The sequence below is a fragment of the Balaenoptera musculus genome, chromosome 7 (genome assembly GCF_009873245.2).
Source record: "Balaenoptera musculus isolate JJ_BM4_2016_0621 chromosome 7, mBalMus1.pri.v3, whole genome shotgun sequence".
NCBI lineage: Eukaryota > Metazoa > Chordata > Mammalia > Artiodactyla > Balaenopteridae > Balaenoptera > Balaenoptera musculus.
Window position 1 is genome coordinate 55,062,880 of NC_045791.1, and position 23,411 is coordinate 55,086,290.

The 23,411-nt window shown below is 33.8% G+C and overlaps 1 protein-coding gene across 1 annotated transcript in view; it reads right to left on the bottom strand.

Annotated features, from left to right (window-relative positions):
- OLA1 (Obg like ATPase 1) overlaps positions 1-23,411 on the bottom strand; it is a 172,620-nt gene that overhangs the window by 29,486 nt on the left and 119,723 nt on the right. Inside the window, exons 6-7 of the mRNA XM_036857735.1 lie at positions 18,483-18,563; positions 18,077-18,174 (exon numbers count right to left, since the gene is read on the bottom strand). Of these exons, the coding sequence (XP_036713630.1) occupies positions 18,077-18,174; positions 18,483-18,563 (179 nt within the window). The remainder of the gene's footprint in view (positions 1-18,076; positions 18,175-18,482; positions 18,564-23,411) is intronic.

The following is a 23,411-nucleotide window of genomic DNA, read 5'->3' on the forward strand; positions in this document are numbered from 1 at the left end:
AGAAATACACACCTGAAGTTCAGACAGTCTAATTCATATTGATTCACCCCAACCTAGTAAACTTAAACCAAATTCAATGACTAAAAACAAAACACTTCATACATAAAAAAAGATTAAGTAAATATTTTTTGCATTGTAGTTTTTCTAAAGCTGTATGAAACTATGATTACTGCAAATAATAGTTAAACCAACAATTATAAAACTTAAGCTACAGGTGCAGTACTTTTGTCAAAAAAAAAAAAAACAACCCGAAAACCAAAACAAAACAAAAAATAAACGATCATCCTTTTCATGGTAAATTACTCAATTGCATGCAAATGGATAAATGAGTTTACCTCACTGATCACAATCTAAGCAGCTAACAAAAGCAGAGCACCTGGCCACAAACAAGTCCTTTGAAATACAATTTACTATAAAGTTTGAGAAATTGCCATTCTGCTTTCATATTAAAAATTATAACCAAACTACTTTTCAGCAGGAAGCTCAGCCTTTTGTGAAGAGAAAGAGATTAGGGTCTGTAGTAGATTATTTAAATATCAAGAAGTCCAAATTAATGCTGCATTGTAGTCATAATCTTTGGTGTTTCTCGAAAGAATTAATATTGTTGAAATTCAAAAAAATTTTGGTGTGATGCTATGCAATGGTGCATCAACTAATAACCCTCCAGAATTTCTGTGCTCATCTAAAAAGAGTCCCTGCTGAATGTTCTAATGCATCTTATTGTGAATCTTCAGCAAATAAAACTTCATGTATGAGCTCATGATGTGCTTTGCTGCCGGAAAGTCACAGACTCTGTGGGAAGCTCTTTATCTTCCCAGCAGTCAGTTCTCTGAGAACATCAGCGCAGCTACTGTAGTTACCTGTAGATTACTTGTATTTTCTCACATCTGTGTCCAGCAATCTAAACCATGATGATAAAGGGTCATTAGGTTTTGAGTGAGGAAGGGGATGGACTAGACAATTTGCTCTGATAAGCTCCTTGTTGGGAGCTCCAGTTCAGAATGTGAAATGTTGGTATGTACAGTTTTACACTAAAAAGAAAAAAGAATTTCACTTTTCTGCACTAACAATTAAAAATGACACAGTTTAACATCTCACTATAGTCTACTGATTCACATTTTACTTGGGGGATTTATAATTAAAAGTATTTAAGAGAAATTTTTCTGCTTGTAAAATGGACGTCTACGCTCTATTAGCCACAAAGAATTCAGGTACAATTACTAAGATAACTGCTGTTTGGAGCACAGCAAAGCAATTTCCCACAGTGGGACTTACAGTTCAATTTACCAGTTGGGCAAATATTTTGTGCTCTGTAGTGGCCAGAGAGTTAAAAGCTATAGGTAACAGTTGAGCCGTGTTATACCTGGAGAAAAGTTTCTTCAATTCAAATGGGTGGTTTAGATTTCAAAGTAAAGAGAGTACCCCCAAAAACATTCCCCCAAATTAAAACTGTATAATTTTAAAGCTAACACAAAATACAGTTGTCACAGAAACCCTGACTGACCTCTTGTCCTCCCCAAAAATAGAGTTCGTAATTTGGAACTCAACACTGTATTTTATTTTCATACTTGTGTTGCATCCTAAATCATTCTGATACTTAATCACATTCTCCTAGTAATCAGCTGATAGAATATGGTATATTCTTGATTTAGATTATAGAATGGGAATACTAATTACTTAATTTCAAATGGCTTAGAATAACTGTGTCAGGTTACAGAAATATAAAGAAAAAATTTTTTTCTGGCATCCTTCAGTTACGATGTGACACACCATATAGACAGGATAAAAAGAAGTGTTTTAGTTTAGCGAGAGAAAGAAGAGTTTAAAAAATGCTTGCTAAATTTGCATTCATAATTTATTTCTTTATTTATGCATGTTTATTTTTGTACAATATTATATCTTCTACACATCTTCCTCCAAAAGGAAATTTTAAGAGATAATAGTGACTGGAATAAATAAAACACTACCCTGCCTTAAAGAACTATATTAAAATTACAAAAGTATGTGAATAAAAGCAATATTTAAAAATAAAACACCAAGTAGTGATTTGGCTTTTTGGAAATAACTTTAAAATAGTATTCATTTGGACCATCTGAAGGCTTTCCAATGCTGCTAGAGAAGAAAAATAAAAATATTTATTTTGAAAGTTGTTTGCTAGCACTAAACACAAGCAAGCAATATTTTCCAACAGATTAAAGATAAACTAAGCATTTAAAAATTCCTGTTCTTCCTTTCAAATATATGAATTGTCTAAAATCCTTTTAAGAAAAATTACAAGATGGAAGATATGTCACTAACACCAATGTGGAGACATATCTTAAAATAAAAATTACTGTATGGGCTTCCCTGGTGGTGCAGTGGTTACGAATCTGCCTGCCAATGCAGGGGACACGGGTTCGAGCCCTGGTCCGGGAAGATGCCACATGCCACGGAGCAACTAAGCCTGTGCGCCACAACTACCGAGCCTGCGCTCTAGAGCCCACGAGCCACAACTACTGAAGCCTGCGCTCCGCAACAAGAGAAGCCACCGCAATGAGAAGCCCACGCACCACAACGAAGAGTAGCCCCCGCTCGCCGCAACTAGAGAAAGCCTGCACAGCAATGAAGACCCAATACAGCCAAAAATAAATAAGTAAAAATAATAAAGTTCCCTTAAAAAAAAATCACTGTAAAATATAACATTTGGGTAACTAACATTAACATCCTAAGGCAATATGGGAACACAAATCCATAATAATTATTCATACACCAAGCCACTGTAAACCTAAATCATTTCTGAAGACCTGAATGTGTCAAGAACTTTGACAATTATGACTGGAGCCAGGAAACTGTAGCAATGCAGAATTTCTTATGAATTTCTCCAGTTACTTTTTATAAATGCTGTCTTGGATGACAGCTTAATGTGTACCACATGCAATATTTATTCTTCTTCAGTGTCAGACTGTCTAGCCATCCAAGGGAATACAAAGAATGTCACTTATTAGGATAAAAGCACAGGGAAGGTAATCAAGGACATATGTAACATCAGCCAATCATGCCCTATTTCAACATCCTATTCCATTCATAACAGTTCAACAATTATTTGCTTACTGATAACTTGCTTTCAGGCTGTTTGTGTTCACCGTAATGGTGGTTTGCATTTATTTTGCTCTTTAGAATTGGACACTTGCTGTGCCATACGTGTTTGTCAAAACTTTGTATCTTCTGTCAGAAATGGCTTAGCATATCAAATAATTTCTATTTGTCAGGAACTACTAATACAACAATCAGTAACCCTTGATGTCAATAGGGCACTGAAATAACCATAAGACAGCAAATATATAACTATTAAATATTTTACAAAAAAAAATCCTATAAAGTGATACATAATAAGAAAGTCGTTATTATTAGCTAAGTCACACTCACATACATTCCCATGCATATAGCTAAGAATACTTAATAGGCATTGCTTTTTCTTTTGTTTTGGTTCTCCAAGATGGTAAAATTGTTAAGAATTTCGCAAAGTAATTTGGTGGTCTTTAAACTATACAGCCAAAATGTCTAAGTAAAACCAAGTCACATTAAAACATATACTTGGCCACCAATACAAATTTCATTTAATAACAGATTTAAAATAATGTCCCATCATATATCATAATCACGAAATGGGTAACTGTAGAAACATAATTACTTAATCATATTTAGTCATTAAACTTTAACCAGATATGACTTCAACTATTTATTCTAGAAACAATTAAAAGCTTTTAAAAGTACTAATTTCAAGAGATCTAGACAACTAAGATGTTTACCTCTGAACATAGGAAAGGAAACAAACTGTTGGTATTCTCTCTTGGTCCCTTTTTCTCTTTTGTCTCAGATTTGGCCTGAAGTAAAGTTCTACAATGCAAGAAATATCCCATGCAAACTATTCCATACAATATTTTTTTAAAAGACTCACAAAAAAAACACTTTTAAATAATAAAAACATTATTACAAATTGTTCTTTTTCAGTCTACATCTACCTGAACTGTCTGGTAAACCACTAATTTTCTTAGCTACATAGTATGTGTTACAACATACCTGCTGACAAGACTAAGGAAAAACCCATTTGGGTAGAGATGGAAAGGTATAGGGATTAGTCTTGATGAATGACAGGAGAAACACAGCAAGATTTTCTAACTGCTACTGTTCCACTTAAAAGTGTTCATGAAACAGTAAAATCTCTCCAAATATGAAATCTGGTACTTATATTTCTAAATAGACTTCTAACTGGATCACAAACTTTAAAAAAATTTTTTTTTGGTAGGGGAAGCAGAGAGGAAACAAAAATACAGTGAAAGGAAGAGAAATGCAAGTGACCTTATCCTTGTAAATTTCAGAAGGCAGAACATTATAATATTATAAAAAATAAAAATATGTATAATTAGGAGAAATAGAAGAAAATGGGAAGTTGCTATCCTTTATTTCTTGAGAATTAACAGGTTAACAAAATGTTTTAAAGACTTGTTTTTTTTTTAATAAATTGTTTATTTATTTTAAATGGCTGTGTTGGGTCTTCATTTCTGTGCGAGGGCTGTCTCTAGTTGTGGCAAGCGGGGGCCACTCTTCATCGCGGTGCGCGGGCCTCTCACTATCGCGGCCTCTCTTGTTGCGGAGCACAGGCTCCAGACGCGCAGGCTCAGTAATTGTGGCTCACGGGCCCAGTTGCTCCGCGGCATGTGGGATCTTCCCGGACCTGGGTTCGAACCCGTGTCCCCTGCATTGGCAGGCAGACTCTCAACCACTGCGCCACCAGGGAAGCCCTAAAGACTTGTTTTAACTTGAGCTCATGAGAGAAAAGTATAAAACATTTTACTGCATTTATAGCATGTTTTTCATGCAACCAAAAGTGCAAAAAAAGAGCTATGTTGGTTGTATACCAGTGAAAATTACAGAAAAGCGTGCTTGCTGGAAAGCAAACATAATTGCAGTGGTTTATGTAAGCAGGACTCAAATTAGTTAAGAGAATTTATTGTGCAATTACAATTGCCAGACACTAACTATAGATCTATCATATATATGTTTTCATCAAATTATGAGAATTAAACTCCAAGACAAATGGACCTATCTACCACAGAATAATTTCACTTAATATATGTAAAATATTTTATTTAACCCTCATTATTCTGTAAGAAAGTTATTATTCTTCTATTTCACAGGTGAGGAAACAGGGCTATAAGGAAACCAACCAAACAATCTTGAGTTCTGCTTATATAAAAACACTGCATAAATGTTTGCTCTCTAGCTGGTAGGGGTTTCTGTGTAATGTTTACCAGGATACAACCAACACAGACATTTTTTTTTTTTTTTTTTTTTTTTTTAAATTTTTTTTTTTTAACTTTGGGTTTATTTATTTATTTATTTTTATGGCTGTGTTGGGTCTTCGTTTCTGTGCAAGGGCTTTCTCTAGTTGTGGCAAGTGGGGGCCATTCTTCATCGCGGTGCGCGGGCCTCTCACTATGGCGGCCTCTCTTGTTGCGGAGCACAGGCTCCAGACGCGCAGGCTCAGTAATTGTGGCTCACGGGCCCAGTTGCTCCGCGGCATGTGGGATCTTCCCAGACCAGGGCTCGAACCCGTATTCTCTGCATTGGCAGGCAGATTCTCAACCACTGCGCCACCAGGGAAGCCCCAGACAACTCTTTTTTGCACTTTTTGTTTCATGAAAAGCATGCTATAAATGCAATAAGATGTTTTATACTTTCACGAGCTTGAGAGAAAGATAGATATTTGGGTAGATATTTGCCTTGTTGTGAGGATTAAACCAAATGAGACAACATATGTAAGTGCCCCAAAGTCCGGCATATAATAGGCGTTCAACAAATGGTAGTCATTATTCTGCCCATGACTTGGATCTATGTGTACATATACATACATACATATGAATATGCATATATAACGTTCTTTCAATTATATTGCTATGTGTTAGTAAAGCATCTGAACAGAACATTATACAAATTATCTGCATGCACTTCAGCTAATAAAAGAGATACATACACATGCACATACATGCGCAATTCCCTACTCCCAGGAAGGTCTCAAAAACACATCCAAGTAACTGAAAATGCAAGAAAACAGAACAAATCACTATGTGGTTAAAAACAAACACACAAACAAAACAACCAAGTGGTGGAAGAATGTACTTATCTTAAAAAAGAATTGATAACATGTATTTTCCGTGTAAAAATATATAAACTATTTTAATTATTGACCCGACAAAGGGTTATTAAATTGGTACAGAGGTAAGTCCATGATAATAAAGATACGGTTTCAGGTAAAATTTTTATATTACCTTCAGTTAGCATTCTCTAATCAGGTTATAGTGAAATTTTAGTCTCAAATTTTATAGTGCATGAACTATGCCTAAATGAAATGTACAGTGATAGGGAATGTGGCAAGTATGTGACCTATTTCTCAGGCCTTGTCTACCTTTCCAACATCACCAGTGCACCAATGCTGAGACATCATGGTGCAGTAGTAAAGAACGAGAACTCTGGACATAAACTGTCAGGTTTGAAGCTTGGCACCATTCTTGGCTAAGTTCCTCAGTCTCTCTATACTTGCTTTGCCTTCCTTAAAATACTAATAGTACTTACTACTCTATAAGGTTGGTGGGAGTCTTAAATGTAATGCATATAGTTAAGTGTTCAGTACATGTTGACTGATGCTGACTACTACTAACATAACAACAACACTTTAGGCGCATGAATTATCCGTTGTTGTTCTATTTCATGATATTCTCTCATTTCCCTGTTCATTTACACACCAACTTCCTTATCGCAGCAGTGAAGAATTGTTCTTAACAAACTGTATGGTATGCTAGAAGAAAGAAAAAAGGAAAATTTTGCTTATCATATTAATATATAAAAACTGGTCTGTAGTTATAGCTGTTTTCTGGGGTCTGTTCTGCAGTATTATTTTAGACTTGGCAACTTGATGCAATTTTTATATCGGCTTCAATGAGAACAGTTGTATTTTCTCCACCCAAATTTTCATATATGGTATTAATATGTTTAAAAATGGATGCTAAAGCAGGTACTAAAATATTCTGCTGTAACAGTATCATATAGTTAACAAAACTACAAGGCAAGAGAAAAACGGCAGCAGCAAAAAACTTATTATCCTAAGAAGAGCACATAGTTGTCATGTTGAGAATTGTTTCCTTTTATTAACTAAAACCCTAAACAATTTGGTGGAGATGATATTTCCTGAGATAAAACATAGCAGAACACAAAGTTAGTTAAAGCAATATTTTCAAAGATTTCTGAAGATTCACAAATATATCTTGCAGTGTCGTGTGGAACTGGCACAAACATTCAAGTCAAATGGGTCTATTTCTTCTACTACTACAAGAACTTGGGCATGTTCTGAATCTCTCCAATTGTCTTATCTGTAAAATGGGCATGATAATATCTATGTTTCATAAATATCCTTAAATTTTTCATGTTTCATCTATTCTTCTATTAACATCTCACCAATTTCTAACCTCTAAAGGATGCCTGGCACACAGCAGGAACTCAATAATAAATGATGGTTTACTATGTATGTCTTTTGGTTTGGTACATGAAAAGCTAAGTCACTGTCACTTAATGGGAGGGTGGGGGCAGGACAGAGAAAAGAAAAATGGCACAATTTAAAAGGTAACAATTTTAAGTATAAATTATGTATGAAAACTACCAGTGACCTTCATGTTTCTAACATCCAGATATGCTCTTTGGGAAAAAATGAAACATCACTTAAAAAAAAAAAAAGCTAAAAAACAATTACCAACAGACAGATGTTATTCGATCTTTTCCTTTTACATTTCAAAATGGACTAAACCCAAAGATGATTTCCACAGACCGTTCTTTTTAGAGAATTTCTAAGGAAAATTTTGACAATCACCTAGGAATATTGATGAGTACTCCCTTGATATTAATGACAAATACTTAAAGTACTAAAAAGGCACCTTTGTATCTGTATTAATGGAAACACAATCTTATTTATCTCTCTGCTAGCTGAACCCATTCCTAAACTAAAATGCAGATCTCTTAATTCAATTATGAAAATGCTTCATTTTAGTAAAATTCAATTCGAGGCCAAATAATAGTGTCATGAGGGCCATCTCGAGATTTGTCTGAGGATCCAGTGAAGTAACATAAGTTGAAACACTGTGAAGTTTTGATAAATGTTGGTTGTTATTATTCTTAGTAAAGTTCAATCTACTTCTTTGAGGTCATACATCAAGGGACTTTTAAAAGAAGTGATTTACAAGCAGTAGTGTGGGACAGCAAGTTGCTAGACAAGCATGAAAAAGAAAAGATAAAATTCAAAATAAATCTATATAATTGCAAATTTTACTTGAACACATTTAGGATGTTTTAATATGCTTTTTAATTGCAATGTATTTGAATAAAAATTTATTAGCTCTTTTCAAGTGCTTGTCTTCACATTTTATATTCTTTTTCGATGTTCCATCACATTTGCCTTTGCATTTGCTGTTCCCTCTCCCTGGACTAAGTTTTCCTCAGATCCTCCCTCTCTCATGGTGCACTCCCTTGCTTCTTAAAGGCCTTTCCTGACCACCCTAACTAAAATAGCACCCTCCTACCCTGCTTTATTTATTTAATTCATGCATTTATTCTTTCATTCATTTGTAAAAATCGAAAATGTTTTTTGGGAATTTACTATGTACCAATTACTACCCTAAGGATCAAGTGTATCAATTCATATAACAGTCATACCAACTTGATGAGGAAGATAGTTATTATTTTTATTTTTAAAATGAGAAAGGTAAAATTTCCAAAAGATAGACTTTAAAAGCCAGATATAAAATTCTAGCAGCCTAATTTTCTGCCAGGATTTTATATCTGGCTTTTAAACTTCACCAGCACGTTATTCATTCAACAAATATCCTCTGGCTGCTAATTAAATGCTAATTATGCATTATGCTATATGCTAGGTTTATTTGAAAAAAAAAGATAGGGTGATAGTCTTACAGCAATAAAATTATACACGATAAAGAGGGCTGTGGCAAAGGAAATGGAAAAAAATACATTAAAATGTGAGAAATATTATGAAAAAAGTTTACCAAGAGTTAATAATTAATTTTGAAGAAAAAGAAGTATAAATCTTAAATATTAATGCTGAGATTTCAAAGATGTAGACTAGTAAAATGATGGTATCATAAACATAGATGAGGAAATAAAAATGATCAAGTGAAATAGTGATATAAGTTAAGCCACTGAGGTAATCTATTTCTTTTTTTCTCTTGTTTTTTAAAAATTTTTATTTTATATTGGAGCATAGTTGATTAACAACGTTGTGTTAGTTTCAGATGTACAGCAAAGTGATCCCAATCATTTCCTGACATTATATTAAATATTTGTTTGTTGGTTGTCTATTATTCCATGAGACTATAACCCTTATGGGGGCAAAGGCTTTTTTAAATCAGTCTCAGTGTTTATTTGCTTAGAAAAGGAAAAAGGAAGCATAGTACCTATCTCTTCAATGAGCTCACAGTCTTCATAAGAACACATAAACTTGAAATTTATATTCATACTGACAGTTTTTATGAAGTTAATTGTCTTCTTGATAATAAGCATTAAAAAGACTGAACAAGGTACCAATATGCAGCCTCAAATTTACAGACAGGGGTGTACTCAGAGTTCCTAAGTCAGTTATTTTGAAACATATTTTTTAGCAGAATTTTAAAATTGGTAATAAAAATGGTCACAGATACAAAATATGTCTCACCCAAACTGTACTATTTTTACTACATGGCGGATTAAGTAAGCTTTTGAGGGTGTTTTATAATCAAATGTTTTTGATGGGGAAATGTTTTCTAGGTCAATTTAGAATAAGGAAATGCAATATTTTGAGTAATGTAACTACCTTCAAATATAGATATGCCAATTCTACAAATAAGTTTTATTTCCACTTTGTTCTCATTCTAGACAGAGCAATAGCTACTATGAGGAAGATAAGAGCATGGTAAGATCCAGAAAAGACTTATTTTCAAGGGGTAGAGATATGGGAGTAGGAATGAGAGGAGGGGGAAAGACCAGGTCTTATCTTCAAGTCAGTTCAGAAAAGTTGCTCATGAATTGTGTATCTGCCAACCTCAGGAATGCTCTGGATTGTCCCACAGTTACAAAAAAATCCTACCATGACAAACCTACATATGAGGGTTGAGAAGGTACTAGACATTTGCATGGGCACCTTTTCATTGTGAATTTGCTATAATTCACTAAAATCATAAAATTCTAGCACTAGAAGGGAACCTCAGAGATGATCTCCTTTAATTCTTTACTAACCTTCACTGCCTCATTCCCAACACACATATATACATTCAGAAACAGAGAATCTGGGATACAGTGGAACTGTTTTAAAAGGCTTTAAAGAATAAACACCAATTTTTAAAAAAAAATTATGCTATCATAACAATTAAAGAATGATTTACTCTAATGGAAGCCCAGGAGTGACAATAAAATCCTCTAAGCTTCAAATGATGAAGTCACAGGGCCTAACCTGAGAGAGAGATGAGGGCAGAGTCCTATGGAAGATGGTGATATCATGGGAGTTTTATTGCTACCGCCACTGTGCAACAGAGATGGTTCTCAGTTTGTTTTTGTTTTGGATGACAACTGTTTCAAAGCATAGAATTATAGCTGTAAACATATACATGATACATTGTTCCTTTATCGATATAATGGAAAGAAAAACCAAGGGAATGTATCCCAAAGATACATTTAGAAGACTTAACAAGTCCTTTTTCTATAACTGTATTCTTTTTGAGTTATGTTAATTAAATTTTGGAAATATTGTTTATACAGAACACATTTTATGTGAACATTCTGATGAACTGTCTTCAATACATGAATGGGTATATAATTTGCCTGAGGTTGAAGAACTAGTTAGCAGCAAATAAGGACCACAAAACTAGCATTTCAAATTCTAAAGTAGCTGTATTCTCAATACATCAAACTTCCTGATAACATACACTACCTAATTTACAAATAGACTATATGCTCTAAGCTTCTTAGAATTCACTTTCTTTACAGAACCAATGTTATCAATGGTATCCAGCATCTTGGTCTAGCCTTCAGAAGTCTATTTAACTTATAATGTAGTTGAACTACAATAGTATCTTCAAAGGTAGTTCTAGTGACTGGGGAACACAGGAGAGACCACAGAAGACAGGGGCACAGAAAATAATACTCCTCTCCTATCCTGCACAAACAGGAGATATGAGGCAAAACATTGAAATTGCCCCAAATGGCACTTTCTCCTTTCCTTTTCTACAGCCTTCTCCCAGGAAAACACTGTTATTGAGATCGCATATACTACTGTTAGACTCCATTCTTCAGCCTTCACAAGGCCCTGCCCTCTCTTATCACCAACAGTCCTAAGATTTCTGGGCTTCAACAGTCGCCTCTACCTCCACCAACTACTACTCAAAACTCCCATTTTATGAGTGTAGTTCATCTCAACTCATAGTTTTAGAAACAAAATCTGACTCAACAGTCCTTAACCTCTGGGACACAGATTTTTAAGAATATTAATAGACCTTGAAGTATTCACCAAAGTGAGTCGGGTAGAGAGGCAGAGAAACTCTCTGTGTACATGAATTACTCGTGATTTGAGGAACATTATATAGCTGTATGCCAAAGTTTGCCTTTCATTTCCTAGGTTATATACGTGTGTGCATGTATGGGGAATATATGTTTTAATTTCATGAGAGAATCCTAGAGAACACTTGTTTTTTGTGAAAGAGCTTTAGTCTCTTAAAGCTAGAAGAAAATTTGTAAAACTTCTCCCTATTATATGCAGTGAAATTCTTCAGCCACTTTAAAAAAGAAAGTCCTGACACATTTGATAAATTATATTGCTCATAAATTAGTAAGTCAACAGATGGTGCTAATGAAGATAACAACTGACTCCCAAAAGTACAGTATCACTTTCTCAAAATCAGTGAACGATCTTGCAAAGAGAAATTATTGCCTATAAACTGTATTGGGCAAAAAGGCAAATAGGCCAGGGGAAATTCCTAACATGCCTAATATGGTGGGTCAATAGCATTATATCCATATAAAAAGATGTGCTTTCTTCCATAATTATCTTTTTTTAAAAAATTTTTATTTATTTACTTATTTTCATTTTTGGCTGCATTGGGTCTTCGTTGCTGCACACGGGCTTTCTCTAATTGCGGCGAGCGGGGGATATTCTTCCTTGTGGTGCGCGGGCTTCTCATTGCAGTGGCTTCTCTTGTTGCGGAGCACGGGCTCTAGGCACATGGGCTTTAGTAGCTGCAGCACGTGGGCTCAGTAGTTGTGGCTCGCGGGCTTTAGAGCTCAGGCTCAGTAGTTGTGGTGCACAGGCTTAGTTGCTCCGCAGCATGTGGGATCTTCCTGGACCAGGGCTCGAACCTGTGTCCCCTGCATTAGCAGGCAGATTCTTAACCACTGCGCCACCAGGGAAGCCCTATAATTATCTTTTTCAAACATGGAATCAGAGGTGTGATTTGGTTTCATTATGACTACGTGCTCTAGGGCACTAACATCTCTTGACAGGAATTATGAAATTGCTGAAAGAGTAACCAAAAACCACTTAATGAAACCAGAAAAGTACACAAGTATTATTACATGTACATACATACACAAATGCCAAAGGACATTCAAATAAAGATCCTGAATGGCCAAAGGTCTTTTCCCTCCCACTTCTTTCAGCCTTCCATCTTTTGTAATAAAAAGACTGTCTTGCTTTAGTATATTTTTTTTCACTCTCAAGATTCTGGTCAGAGAAACTAAGAAATAGTCAACTCCACAAAATCCATTCACCAGAAATTATTGAAATCCTAATTCATAGTGCATATGGTGCCGTTTCAAAGCTTTATCATAACACAAATTAAAAAGTAAATAATTGATAATTGTCCAATAGCAAAAACAGGAAACTATAAAACAGAGAAGGGGTCTTAAGAAAATTTTTTCTTTTTGAATTCATTTACAACTTACTTCAGTAAAATTAAGAATATTTTGTATAGGATTTACCAATTTAATCAATCTCATACTAAAAAAAAGAATCGCTCAGTTTAGTCTTCCAGAATATCCTTAACCTGTTCTATCACCCTTTTATATCTGGCAAAGAAGCAAATAAACACTAGTCCTCATAAAGCAATCTCCACTAAAAGTTACAAATTATAGCTTTTAAAATTTAATTCAGCTAAAAAACTCCTCACATGTTAAAACAAACTTACCAACATTACGTTGTGATTTCAAGAAGGTAGGAACACATTTACAATAAAAAAATGTTTTCTCACAGCCTTCATAATGTTAGGTACTTCAAGATGAAGCTGACACAACATTCCCCCCAAACCATAAGAACCACAAGTGATTTTTTTAAAAAACAGAAATTATAATCCCAAAGAAACACTGCATGGATATTTCAGGGCTTTTACTTTGCCAGACTAGTGGACGATAAAGTGAAACATTTAAAAAAAACCTTATACATGTGAATCTTGCTTTATATACTAGTGTATGTTCCTGAAAACTTATATGAATTGAACCTAATTTCAAATCTACTTGAGAAGCTTTCTGAACTAAAATGAATAATTTATTTAAGAATCATTAATCATTCCCATTTTATTTGTTTCGAGTAAATCGAATGTATAACAACGTGATTTTTTTCAAAGCAGCATTATTTGTGTTAAATTTCTAGCTTCAATGAATAATCTTGTCAGAAATTGATGACTTCTTATAGTAGTTTTACAGAATACATCATGGCATTCCTGAAAGGCCAAGAAAATGCTGTGGGAAGAAGGTTATATTAACCTTCTACCAATATAATTGTGAAGTGGACTTTTCCTCACGTTGAGTTAAGTGTATAGCCTGAAAATATGGAAATCAGTGAATGATGGAAATCGGTGAAATCACCTATACTAGTGAATACTGCTCCTATTGATAAGACGTAATGGAAATGTGCTACTACATAACATGTGTTGTGGAGAACAATGTCCAAGGATGAGTTAGGTAGAACAATTTCTGTCAGACCTCCGACTGTAAACAGGAAAATAAAACCTAAGGCTCACAGTATGGCAGATGATCATTCAACATTACCTCTGTGGAGGGTTGCCAATCAACTAAATACTTCTACTCCTATAGGAATAGCCATAATTATAGTAGATGTGTAAAGTATGCTTATGTGACAACATCTATACTTATTGTGAATATATGATGAGCTTGCACAAGAAAGCCTAAGAACCAATCGATATTATAGCTCAAACTATCCCTATATACCTGAAAGGTACTTTTTTCCTGAATAGTATGTAACATATATAAATATAGTTTTATATTTACACATACATTAAAAATTATATGCAAAAAATGTTCACACTTCCCTCTTTGTAAACAGTTGCTGAGATACAGTATCTGTAATTCTTATATACAGTTCAAGATATCAAGAATATATTGGGCTTATTCCATGATTTTCCCCCTAGCCAGGTACACAATGTACAGTATCACCAAACTACATTTAGTTGTTATGTACAAATTATGTGGAAAACTAACAAAAACAGAAAAGTTGGGGTAGGGGAAACAGAATCATAGTAAAATATGAATTAATAAAACATTTTTCTATTTAAAATTCATTTAGTGAACCTGACACATTGCCCTTGATTACACAACAGCTTAAAAGACTTTGCAACTACTTGTCTACCTATCTTGAATCAATTTCAACACTCAGATTAATTGACTCATATAATGTTAGTCAGAGAATAATGTTCAGTGACCACAAGCCCACCACGGCATATGCAAATACACGTTTTACACAGACACACACACACACACACACATACAAGAAGTCTGAATGTCTTAAATTTTAGTTATACTTTTCAGTTGAATATGAATATGTAGTATAATAAACAACAAAATAAAATTATCCTTTATCAACAGTTTTAAGAAGGATGGGGACAAGAGAACACAAAAAAGAAACATAATTGGAAGCTATGTAGGTGTACAAAATTAGTTTGTTCTACCAATTTCACAATTGGATAGCATATACTACTAACAGAGCAGCAAAGGTGCAAAGATTGAAATTTACACCCCTAATTAAGCAACGGTTTGGCAGGTCTAATGTCCTATACCTGCTTGACTCCATGACTCACTAGGCGATCTCAAACGAAAATTAATACTGCATGTAACAGGATCTTAGTTATAAGTAACTGATCATGTTTAAAATATGAAATCCTCAAGTGTTCAAAAATCATTGACATCTGCCAGAGACGACGACGACGATGACAACACAACAACAACTTCTGCATAGTTTTATTCATTCAAAGAGCAGCAATATATAATAATAAAAAAATTTTCTGTGGATTCCCCTTACATCTTGATTACTGCCATCTAATCACAACACAACTGTAACTAACCCGGCTGCCACGTTATTAGCTTCTCTTCAGGGGCTAGGTCTTAATCATAAATCAATGAAATGACTAATTCAACACTGTTAAAACCAGTGAGTAGATGCTTGGAGCCATTCCGGTTTTTACATCTTTCAAAAAGGTCAATACACCTACTCAGTAACACAACAGACTTGTCTTTCAAAATGCTTCCTTATTTTCTTGGACTTAAAAATTAACATGTTACCATTTAAATTTAACGTGAACTTTAACTAGTAATTAAAACGTTCATTACTTCTGAAATGGTGACCCCCTAAAATATAGTTTGTCTTCCTCTTGTGGCCAGAATCACAAACTCCTCCTCCTCTTTCCTGACCATTTAAAATAGCTTTCTAGATCTAAAAGACCCATGAAAATATTTATTACTACTTCCTGCATCAGTCTTAATTTGCTACAGTAACATTACATAATAACCTTAAAAAACAAAACCTTTTTCTTTTGCTAAAGGAGCAACTAATGCAAATGGAGCTGAGATATAAACATTACCAAAAAACAAGATGCTAACACAAATTTAAAGGATTTAGTAATTAAAATATATTTTAACTATTTACATCTGCTTGCAATGTTATAAGTGATGAAAACCTAGTGTTCATATCCTTCATAATAAAAATTTATTCTGCACTTTAATACAAAGGCTATGTTGCATAAACAGATTTAAAGCTGTAGCAGAGTGGCTGAATGAAAGGAGAATGGCAATCTTTCTGGCTCCAGTAGATGCCATTCCCTATCACACAATGTTTCCCACTCATAAATACATGACAAATACTTCCTCAATCATTTTTTACGAGCAGGGATGCACAGGGGGTAGTCAATGGCTAGCTTGAGGGAAGATAGGAACAGCAGGCGGCAGAAACTGTACAGAAAATGGCTATGTGGTAAATTCTCTTCTGGAACATCACTCAGTTACCCAGTCTTTGATCTTTCAGCTACAATTACACTAACTTCCACAAGATCTGACTCCCCCCACCCTCACCAAACATACACACTACCCCAAACCAGATCATCAGTCATACATAAAATCTAAAATTTGGTTTTATACATAGGATCATCCATACCTCTACATTTTTATAAATTAAAATTTGCTATTTAGACAAGAGTTTACTTCCAATTGGCTATAACCATATCATCATCACAACTGGTCTCACAAAAAACATGGGGTGTCTGGCGACAGCTAAATCACAGACTGGCGCCTCCCAAGCAGTCTGTCTGCCATTAGGGTCTGGGAAATGGTATTTACTGTACAATTAGAGCCAGGGAGTTCTACCTGTAATCATCCAAATACAGGTGTGAGAAGCTCCTTTGGGCAAGGAAAGTGACTCATCCCTTTTCATGTAAACTTTGATGTCTGTATTGTTTCACAGAGCCTCAGGAAACCTTACCATTCATACTACAATGAGATTTACTAACTGAAGTCAAATAATATATTTAAAATTCCTTCCCAAAGGTAATAATTTTTAACATATCAATCACAAAATTTATAAGAATTTTATATAAGAAACAAGACAGAACTGTTTATTTTAAAGTTAATTATCGATTGGAAGTCATTGACCAGTCAGAACTGAATTTTCATGTCAGGTTTATGCTTTCTAGAACATTACAAATTAAGAGGCCAAATTCAGTTTCCTATCAGGAACACAAAATGTCTTATAGTAATATCAACAGGGCATTTTTAGTTGCAGTAATTTCACAGAATTTATTCTAATGATTTATTGGAGTTAACCATCTGACATTAATTATTGTTTTGGCTTCCAGTCTATGAATGTTTATTTTTCAGTTTAAAGCTTCTCACTCTTTGATATCATATGGAAATGAGAATTTTTAATGGAAAATTGAAACCATGTGCATCTAAGTACTTAATGAAGTACAGGGGAAAACAAATGAAAATATATTTTAGGAGAATTCAAATATTTTACTTTGGATGGTTTTGGTTTGTTTGTATGACTTAACAGTATAAAATACTGAGGGTCCAGTGAGTACCATGCCAAATGTGAACATGCTCTTATGTTACATAACATATGATTTTTTGAAGTTACCAGTGAACTAAAGGAAACCTTGTACATTTTGGTTACATGTGAAAAATGACACTCAATACATGAATGCATAGTTTTTACCTTTGTGTATTTTAAAGTATTTTGAAACAAATACCTGGTCTTTCCCTCCACCATACCGTTTTTTTTTTAATTAAAAAAATGTTTTTTAAGTATTCAATCTGAATTTTAAAACTTATGCCCAGCTACAATTCCAAGTAGATATTTTAAAGTCACATATAAAATCAACAAAGCTAGACTTTACTAGTTTAAAAAGCTTTATTGCTCTAACTACATTTATTCTCATTTTGCAAAGGAAATATTAATGTCTATTCAATAAATTTGATAATTAAATATGTATAATTCAATATTGCCTAATGTAATTCCTTTTTTTTTTCTCTTAAGTTCTCTCAGTGTAAATCATTAGGAGACTCATCTTGGAATGTTAACACTAGGCAAAGCTCTCTCATCCATTTTAAACTTTTTAATAATAAGGAGAAAAATTTTAAATCAAACATAGCAGTAACTACATATGTATGTGTGTTTGTGTGTGTTCAGATATGATATGTCGGGGTACATCTAGGGAGAAAAAAAACTTACCATTTGTTTTTCTTTCTAATGTAGTCTTTTTCAGAAAGATTAACCAAGTAGACCATTGGTTTTGAAGTCAGAAATAAGTGTTTATTCAACACTTCAATCTAAAGTGGGAGATAGAAAAAGAGTCCTTTTTAAAAGTTGAGTAAATATTAAGTCACTGAAGAACTTGAAAGAAAACTCTATTTAAACAAGAAGCCATTTTTATAATTCTTGTTTCTAAAAGATTAGTTGTCAGAAAATATCAGGAGTAGGGGAAAAGAAAAAATAACAAGCCTGGGAATAAGAAATCACTGAGAGAAATAAAGTTTAACTAGATATAATAATAAGTGTAAAATAATGACAACTTTAATTTGTTCTCTAAGAAATCAAAGCAAAGGTAATAATAGATGGCATCATATTTATAATTTACCTCTTTGTCATTCCAATCATGACAGAAGCGAACAGGTTTCTTTTGATCTATAACCCAGGATTTGACTTTGCACATTATGTCCTATACACAATTGAGAAAAAAAGTAAATACAAGGTGAATACTAAGCATTTAGATACTAAATATTAAAATTAAAAGTTTTCAAACCCTCAATTAAAAGTTGACTATAAAAATAAAGTCAACTTTTTTATGAAAGAACTAAGTCGCACAGATAATTATTTTCAATATCTCATTAAAATACGAAATACGAAATGAAACATTAATGTGGCATTAAAATTTTACCATATGAAATGTGGAATACTAGCAAAATTAGTAACAATCTTAAAAATTTCAAGACAATTAAAACATACCAAAGACTTCAAAGAGTTAATAATATCTCAACATTATCTAATGATGTAATCTGCAAGATAAACATGCTGTTAGGAAATGGGGGGGAATACTGGAGAAAGATTGAATTATAATTTTTTCCTTAAAAAGAAAAACAAAATAGATGAAATTGAGCCTATTATTGATGATCTACCCTCCAAAATATTAAATCAATTGACCAAAACCCTTTTTATTCTGAATTAATTTTTTGCTGACACCTTCTCCCTGCCCACTTCTCCTGTCCCTGCTCCAACCCACCCCCCCAACCTGCCAAAGCCTCCATTACACAATGGCAAGAGCCCTGCACTGGTGACCTCCAACCAGCTGCATTCACTTTCAGAACATCTCTCTCTGCTGGAAATCTAAAGGCCTTTTAGTTAGCAAGCTAGTGTGCATTCAGAAGGAGTAACTGCAGGAAGAGCCCAATGTGCTTTGTTTCTCTGGCCTTTCTTCACAGAAAGATTAATCATCTGTGAAATGGAAACGGCAAACAGCAAGTGACACAAACTGAACCCTTCAAGCCTTTCCTCATCAGTTTTGTGGTTCTGAATCTAAAAGCTGCGTGTGGCAAGGTTCTCCTTACAGGCAGGTGTTAATAAAAGGCTCTTGGGTCTGAAAGGTCAAACTTAGCTCTTCCAGAAGAAGTGCGTTTGAGAGTCATCTGTTTTTTGTTGTTGTTGTTGTTAAAGATAACTTATGGGTATGTTTTAAATATGCATTTCTCAAAATTTATTGTAATACACAATAATTAGTAATAGATTTCTTAGATTTTCGTTGATGTATTTTACTTTATCATAAATCATTAGTCTTCTATAAATATCCACTTGTTAAATTACGTCAGTATTTAGTATACCTTCCTTCCAAATCTTGCTGTTACCAACAGGAAAAATAAGGAAAAAGCCCTATATCCTTAGATCCTGATTTGAAACCCTCCAGGAAAAGGACTTCCCACAGACTTCAACAAGGAAGGGGCAAGCCGAAAACTTTTAATGAAATCTAACATGGTCTGCTTAAGAATAATCACTTTTACTCTTCTATTTCACTCATAAATGTTTAAAAGTGGCTAATGTAACACCATTTCCTACAAGGAGAAGATCAAAGTGCTATATTACAAATGCATTATGATTAAAAAAGCCCTGTGCAGCCTTGCTATTAACTGTTCTTTAAACCCTAAAAGGCTTCCCATAGATCTCACTTGGCACTGCATATACAACCTTTGACAAGTAATGTAGACCATTTTTATTCATTGCCTAAAATTGTAGGCAATTATGTGCGTCACACTGGCCACCTGCAAATTCTGAATGCCTGCTCCAGTTGTCAGTGCAAAAAACTAATGTCGGAGGGGATTAATCTAGGGGGAGAGAGTCCTCTTTAATGGCTCCAGCAGGTGAAATGGCCCAGCTGGTTACTATGATGAGAGGCCAGAACAGCTTATGTGGAGACACGCAACAAGATTATACAAAAGAAGGAGAAAACAGTGGTACCATCTTACATTTGGTTCCATTAGTTTTTTTCAATTAAAAAAATCAAAGAAAATAGACAAAGGAAAGCCAAACCAAAAATAAGGAAGGAAATTAAATCTTAATCATATAAAAAGTGTAAAATACTTCTGTTAACTATAAACATTTTCACAAAACCAAAGGGCCTCAATAAATGCTGATTGCTAGTGAAGGAATTTCAGTATTTCAGTTTCATTTTAAATTAACTAAAGCATCACTTCAGAAATAGAGATCCTATCACAAAATCTTTTTGGCATTAGTTTCTTTCCCCCTTCATACCACCATATTATATTACAAATTAGGAGCACTCAAATTTTAGATAAAGAGAATTAATTCATAATTAAAGTTCTAAAGAAGTATATTCACTAAAGCCACATTCAAATCCTTTTAGAAAAATTTAAAGATTATAACCAAGTTTTTAAACAGTTGGAAGTAAAAATATTTTAAAACTTAAAATATTTTATTTTATACTCAGTACTCTCTTAATTATCCCTACAAAAGATTTAAAAGCCAAGAAAAGACACCTTAGATTATTAAGATGCCAGTTTTACTTAAGACAAATCAAAAATAGATTGCTCTCAGATAAGATTATCTTATGTAAATGATCATTATATGGTATAGCTGCAAAGTGCTGTCTTTCTTACATAAAGTAAAAATTTTTAGTTTTAGCAAAATTAAAGATGCTACGTTCCTTATCTGAAAAACTGCTGATCAAATGAAAGAAAACATTTGGACTTATCTGTATAAAATACTTAATGGATTGACTGAATTTTTCCTATGCTTGTATATATAAACACATATATTAATAATTATAGTTAGAACAATATTCCATTTAATTGAATTTGGTTAACTGAAAAAACAACCTAATACATAACTTAACTTACTTTTAACGAATTAGAATACAATAAAAGCATAAAATAGAAACACTAATGCTTGATGCATCAGAAGTTACTTTAGAATTTTGTATGTCTTTAGTAACATCATTATGCAGAAAAACAGATGTAGGAGGAGGACTGTTCTGATAACTTTAACAAATTCCTCATTTTCAAAATAAATTCTGTACATGATGAAGATTATGCAAAACTTCCTGGTCATCTGAACTTTTTTGGTTATATTGCAACAACATGAGTATCTAACTTGAGGTAACCACTTTATGTTTAAATGTGGGAATAAATCCTAGATCCACCACTTACCAAGTCTATGACCTATTCATTAATAAAATGCAGATAATGATGCTATCTACCTCCTGGGGGTTGTTGTAAAGATCAAAAGAGATAATGCATATAAGGTGTTTAGCATAGTTCTTGGCACAGAGTAAGTTCTCGATAAATACGAGTTTTGTCATTGTTTTTATGATTGTTGAAAAATTAAATACTAGTGATCTACAAAATGCCAATATAGTCTCTTGAGTACTCCTTTAAAGCACACATCTTCTCCAACTGGAAAAACTGTTCATTAGTCCTTTTCTTCAAATTTCTGATGGTTACCAACAATACTGGCTCTCTTAGTGAAATCTCAATTCAGGCTTCTAGCCTTAACATTCTATAAGGACTAGCTTTTGCTGAACAACTACCTTTTAACAGCAAAAAAACTTAATCCAAACTCACCTTGAATACTTTGCTCTTCTGCCGTGACTCTTCTTATTGATGATAGCCTCACATTTAACTTTAGAAATGCTCTATGTTCTTGATATATTTTATTACTGTTGCTGTTAACAGCAGCTATAATGTATTTAGACTCAGAGAGGATGTATGATTTGCCTAAATTCCTATTGCCAGTAAGGGGCAGAGCTGAGATTCAAATTCAGGTCTAAGTGACTTGAAAATTCACGTTCTGTCCAATCACCCTGGCCTGTCTTCCTTACTGCCTTTCTAATTACTCCTGTTTGGCCTAGGCATTCCCAAGGCTGTTATTCAAAGTCCTCATTCTCATTCCAAGGTCATCAGGAAAAGTCTATATTCTTTCTATGTGGCTAAAATATCTGATTGTCAATCCATGAAGCACAAAAATAATATTTTCTTTGCAAACACTAACATAACCTCATTATGTTATATAACCCATATAGACTTTCTAAGACTACTTGACTTCTCTATTTTGGTATTCTCTAGTTCCCATAGCAGAAATTATTAATCCATGATCCATAAATGGATTTCAGGAGTTTCCTAATACCCTGAAATTGTATGTAAAGTTCTATGTTTATGTGCATTTGAGGGATAATGGCACATATCTTCCAAATGCTTTTAAAAAGGGTTCACGATCCAAAAATCCAAGAACCATGGTTATGAGTGACTCCATGGCAATACTCAAATGCTCCAACGACAGCCAATTTAAGTATATGTTCTAGGTTCACGGACTCCCATACTTGAGGTCCAGAGACACTGATCTAAAACCTGCTTCAGCCAGACTCTGCACTCAAAATTCATCTATCCTTATCAAAACCATGCTGATAAAAATTCTAGCCACTATAATGTTTATCTAACACAATTACAGTTAAAATCATAACAGGGTTGTTGGAAAACATTACAAATTAAATATATGATTATTCTAAAAGAATGAATTGCTTGAGAGTCAAATATGTTTAGAGAGAAAAATATGTAGCTTGCTTTACTATATACTTAAATAAATCATAAAGCTACAGTAATTGGAACAGTGTGATACTAGCACAAAAAGAGAGGTATAGATTAGAAGCAACCTAAAACCCCATAAATTGGAGATTCGTTAATAAATTATGGGACATCCATACAACAGAACAGTTTTTATCCATTAAGACAAGACATATCTGTATATATATTTGCATGGGAAAATGTTCAAAATACACTGCTAAGTAAAAAAAGCAGGTTCAAAACAATGGAAAAAAGTTAAGAATATGGATTTTGTTGTCAAACAGATTTGGGCTCAAGTCCTGGCTCTGCCACTTTCTAGCTGTGTAACTTTGGGGCAGCTACTTAACCTAAGTTTGTTTCTGTAAAATTGGGATAGTAACTCCAATTCAATACACGGTGATTGTGAGGATTAAATGAGAAAATACATGTAAAGTAACTGCCAC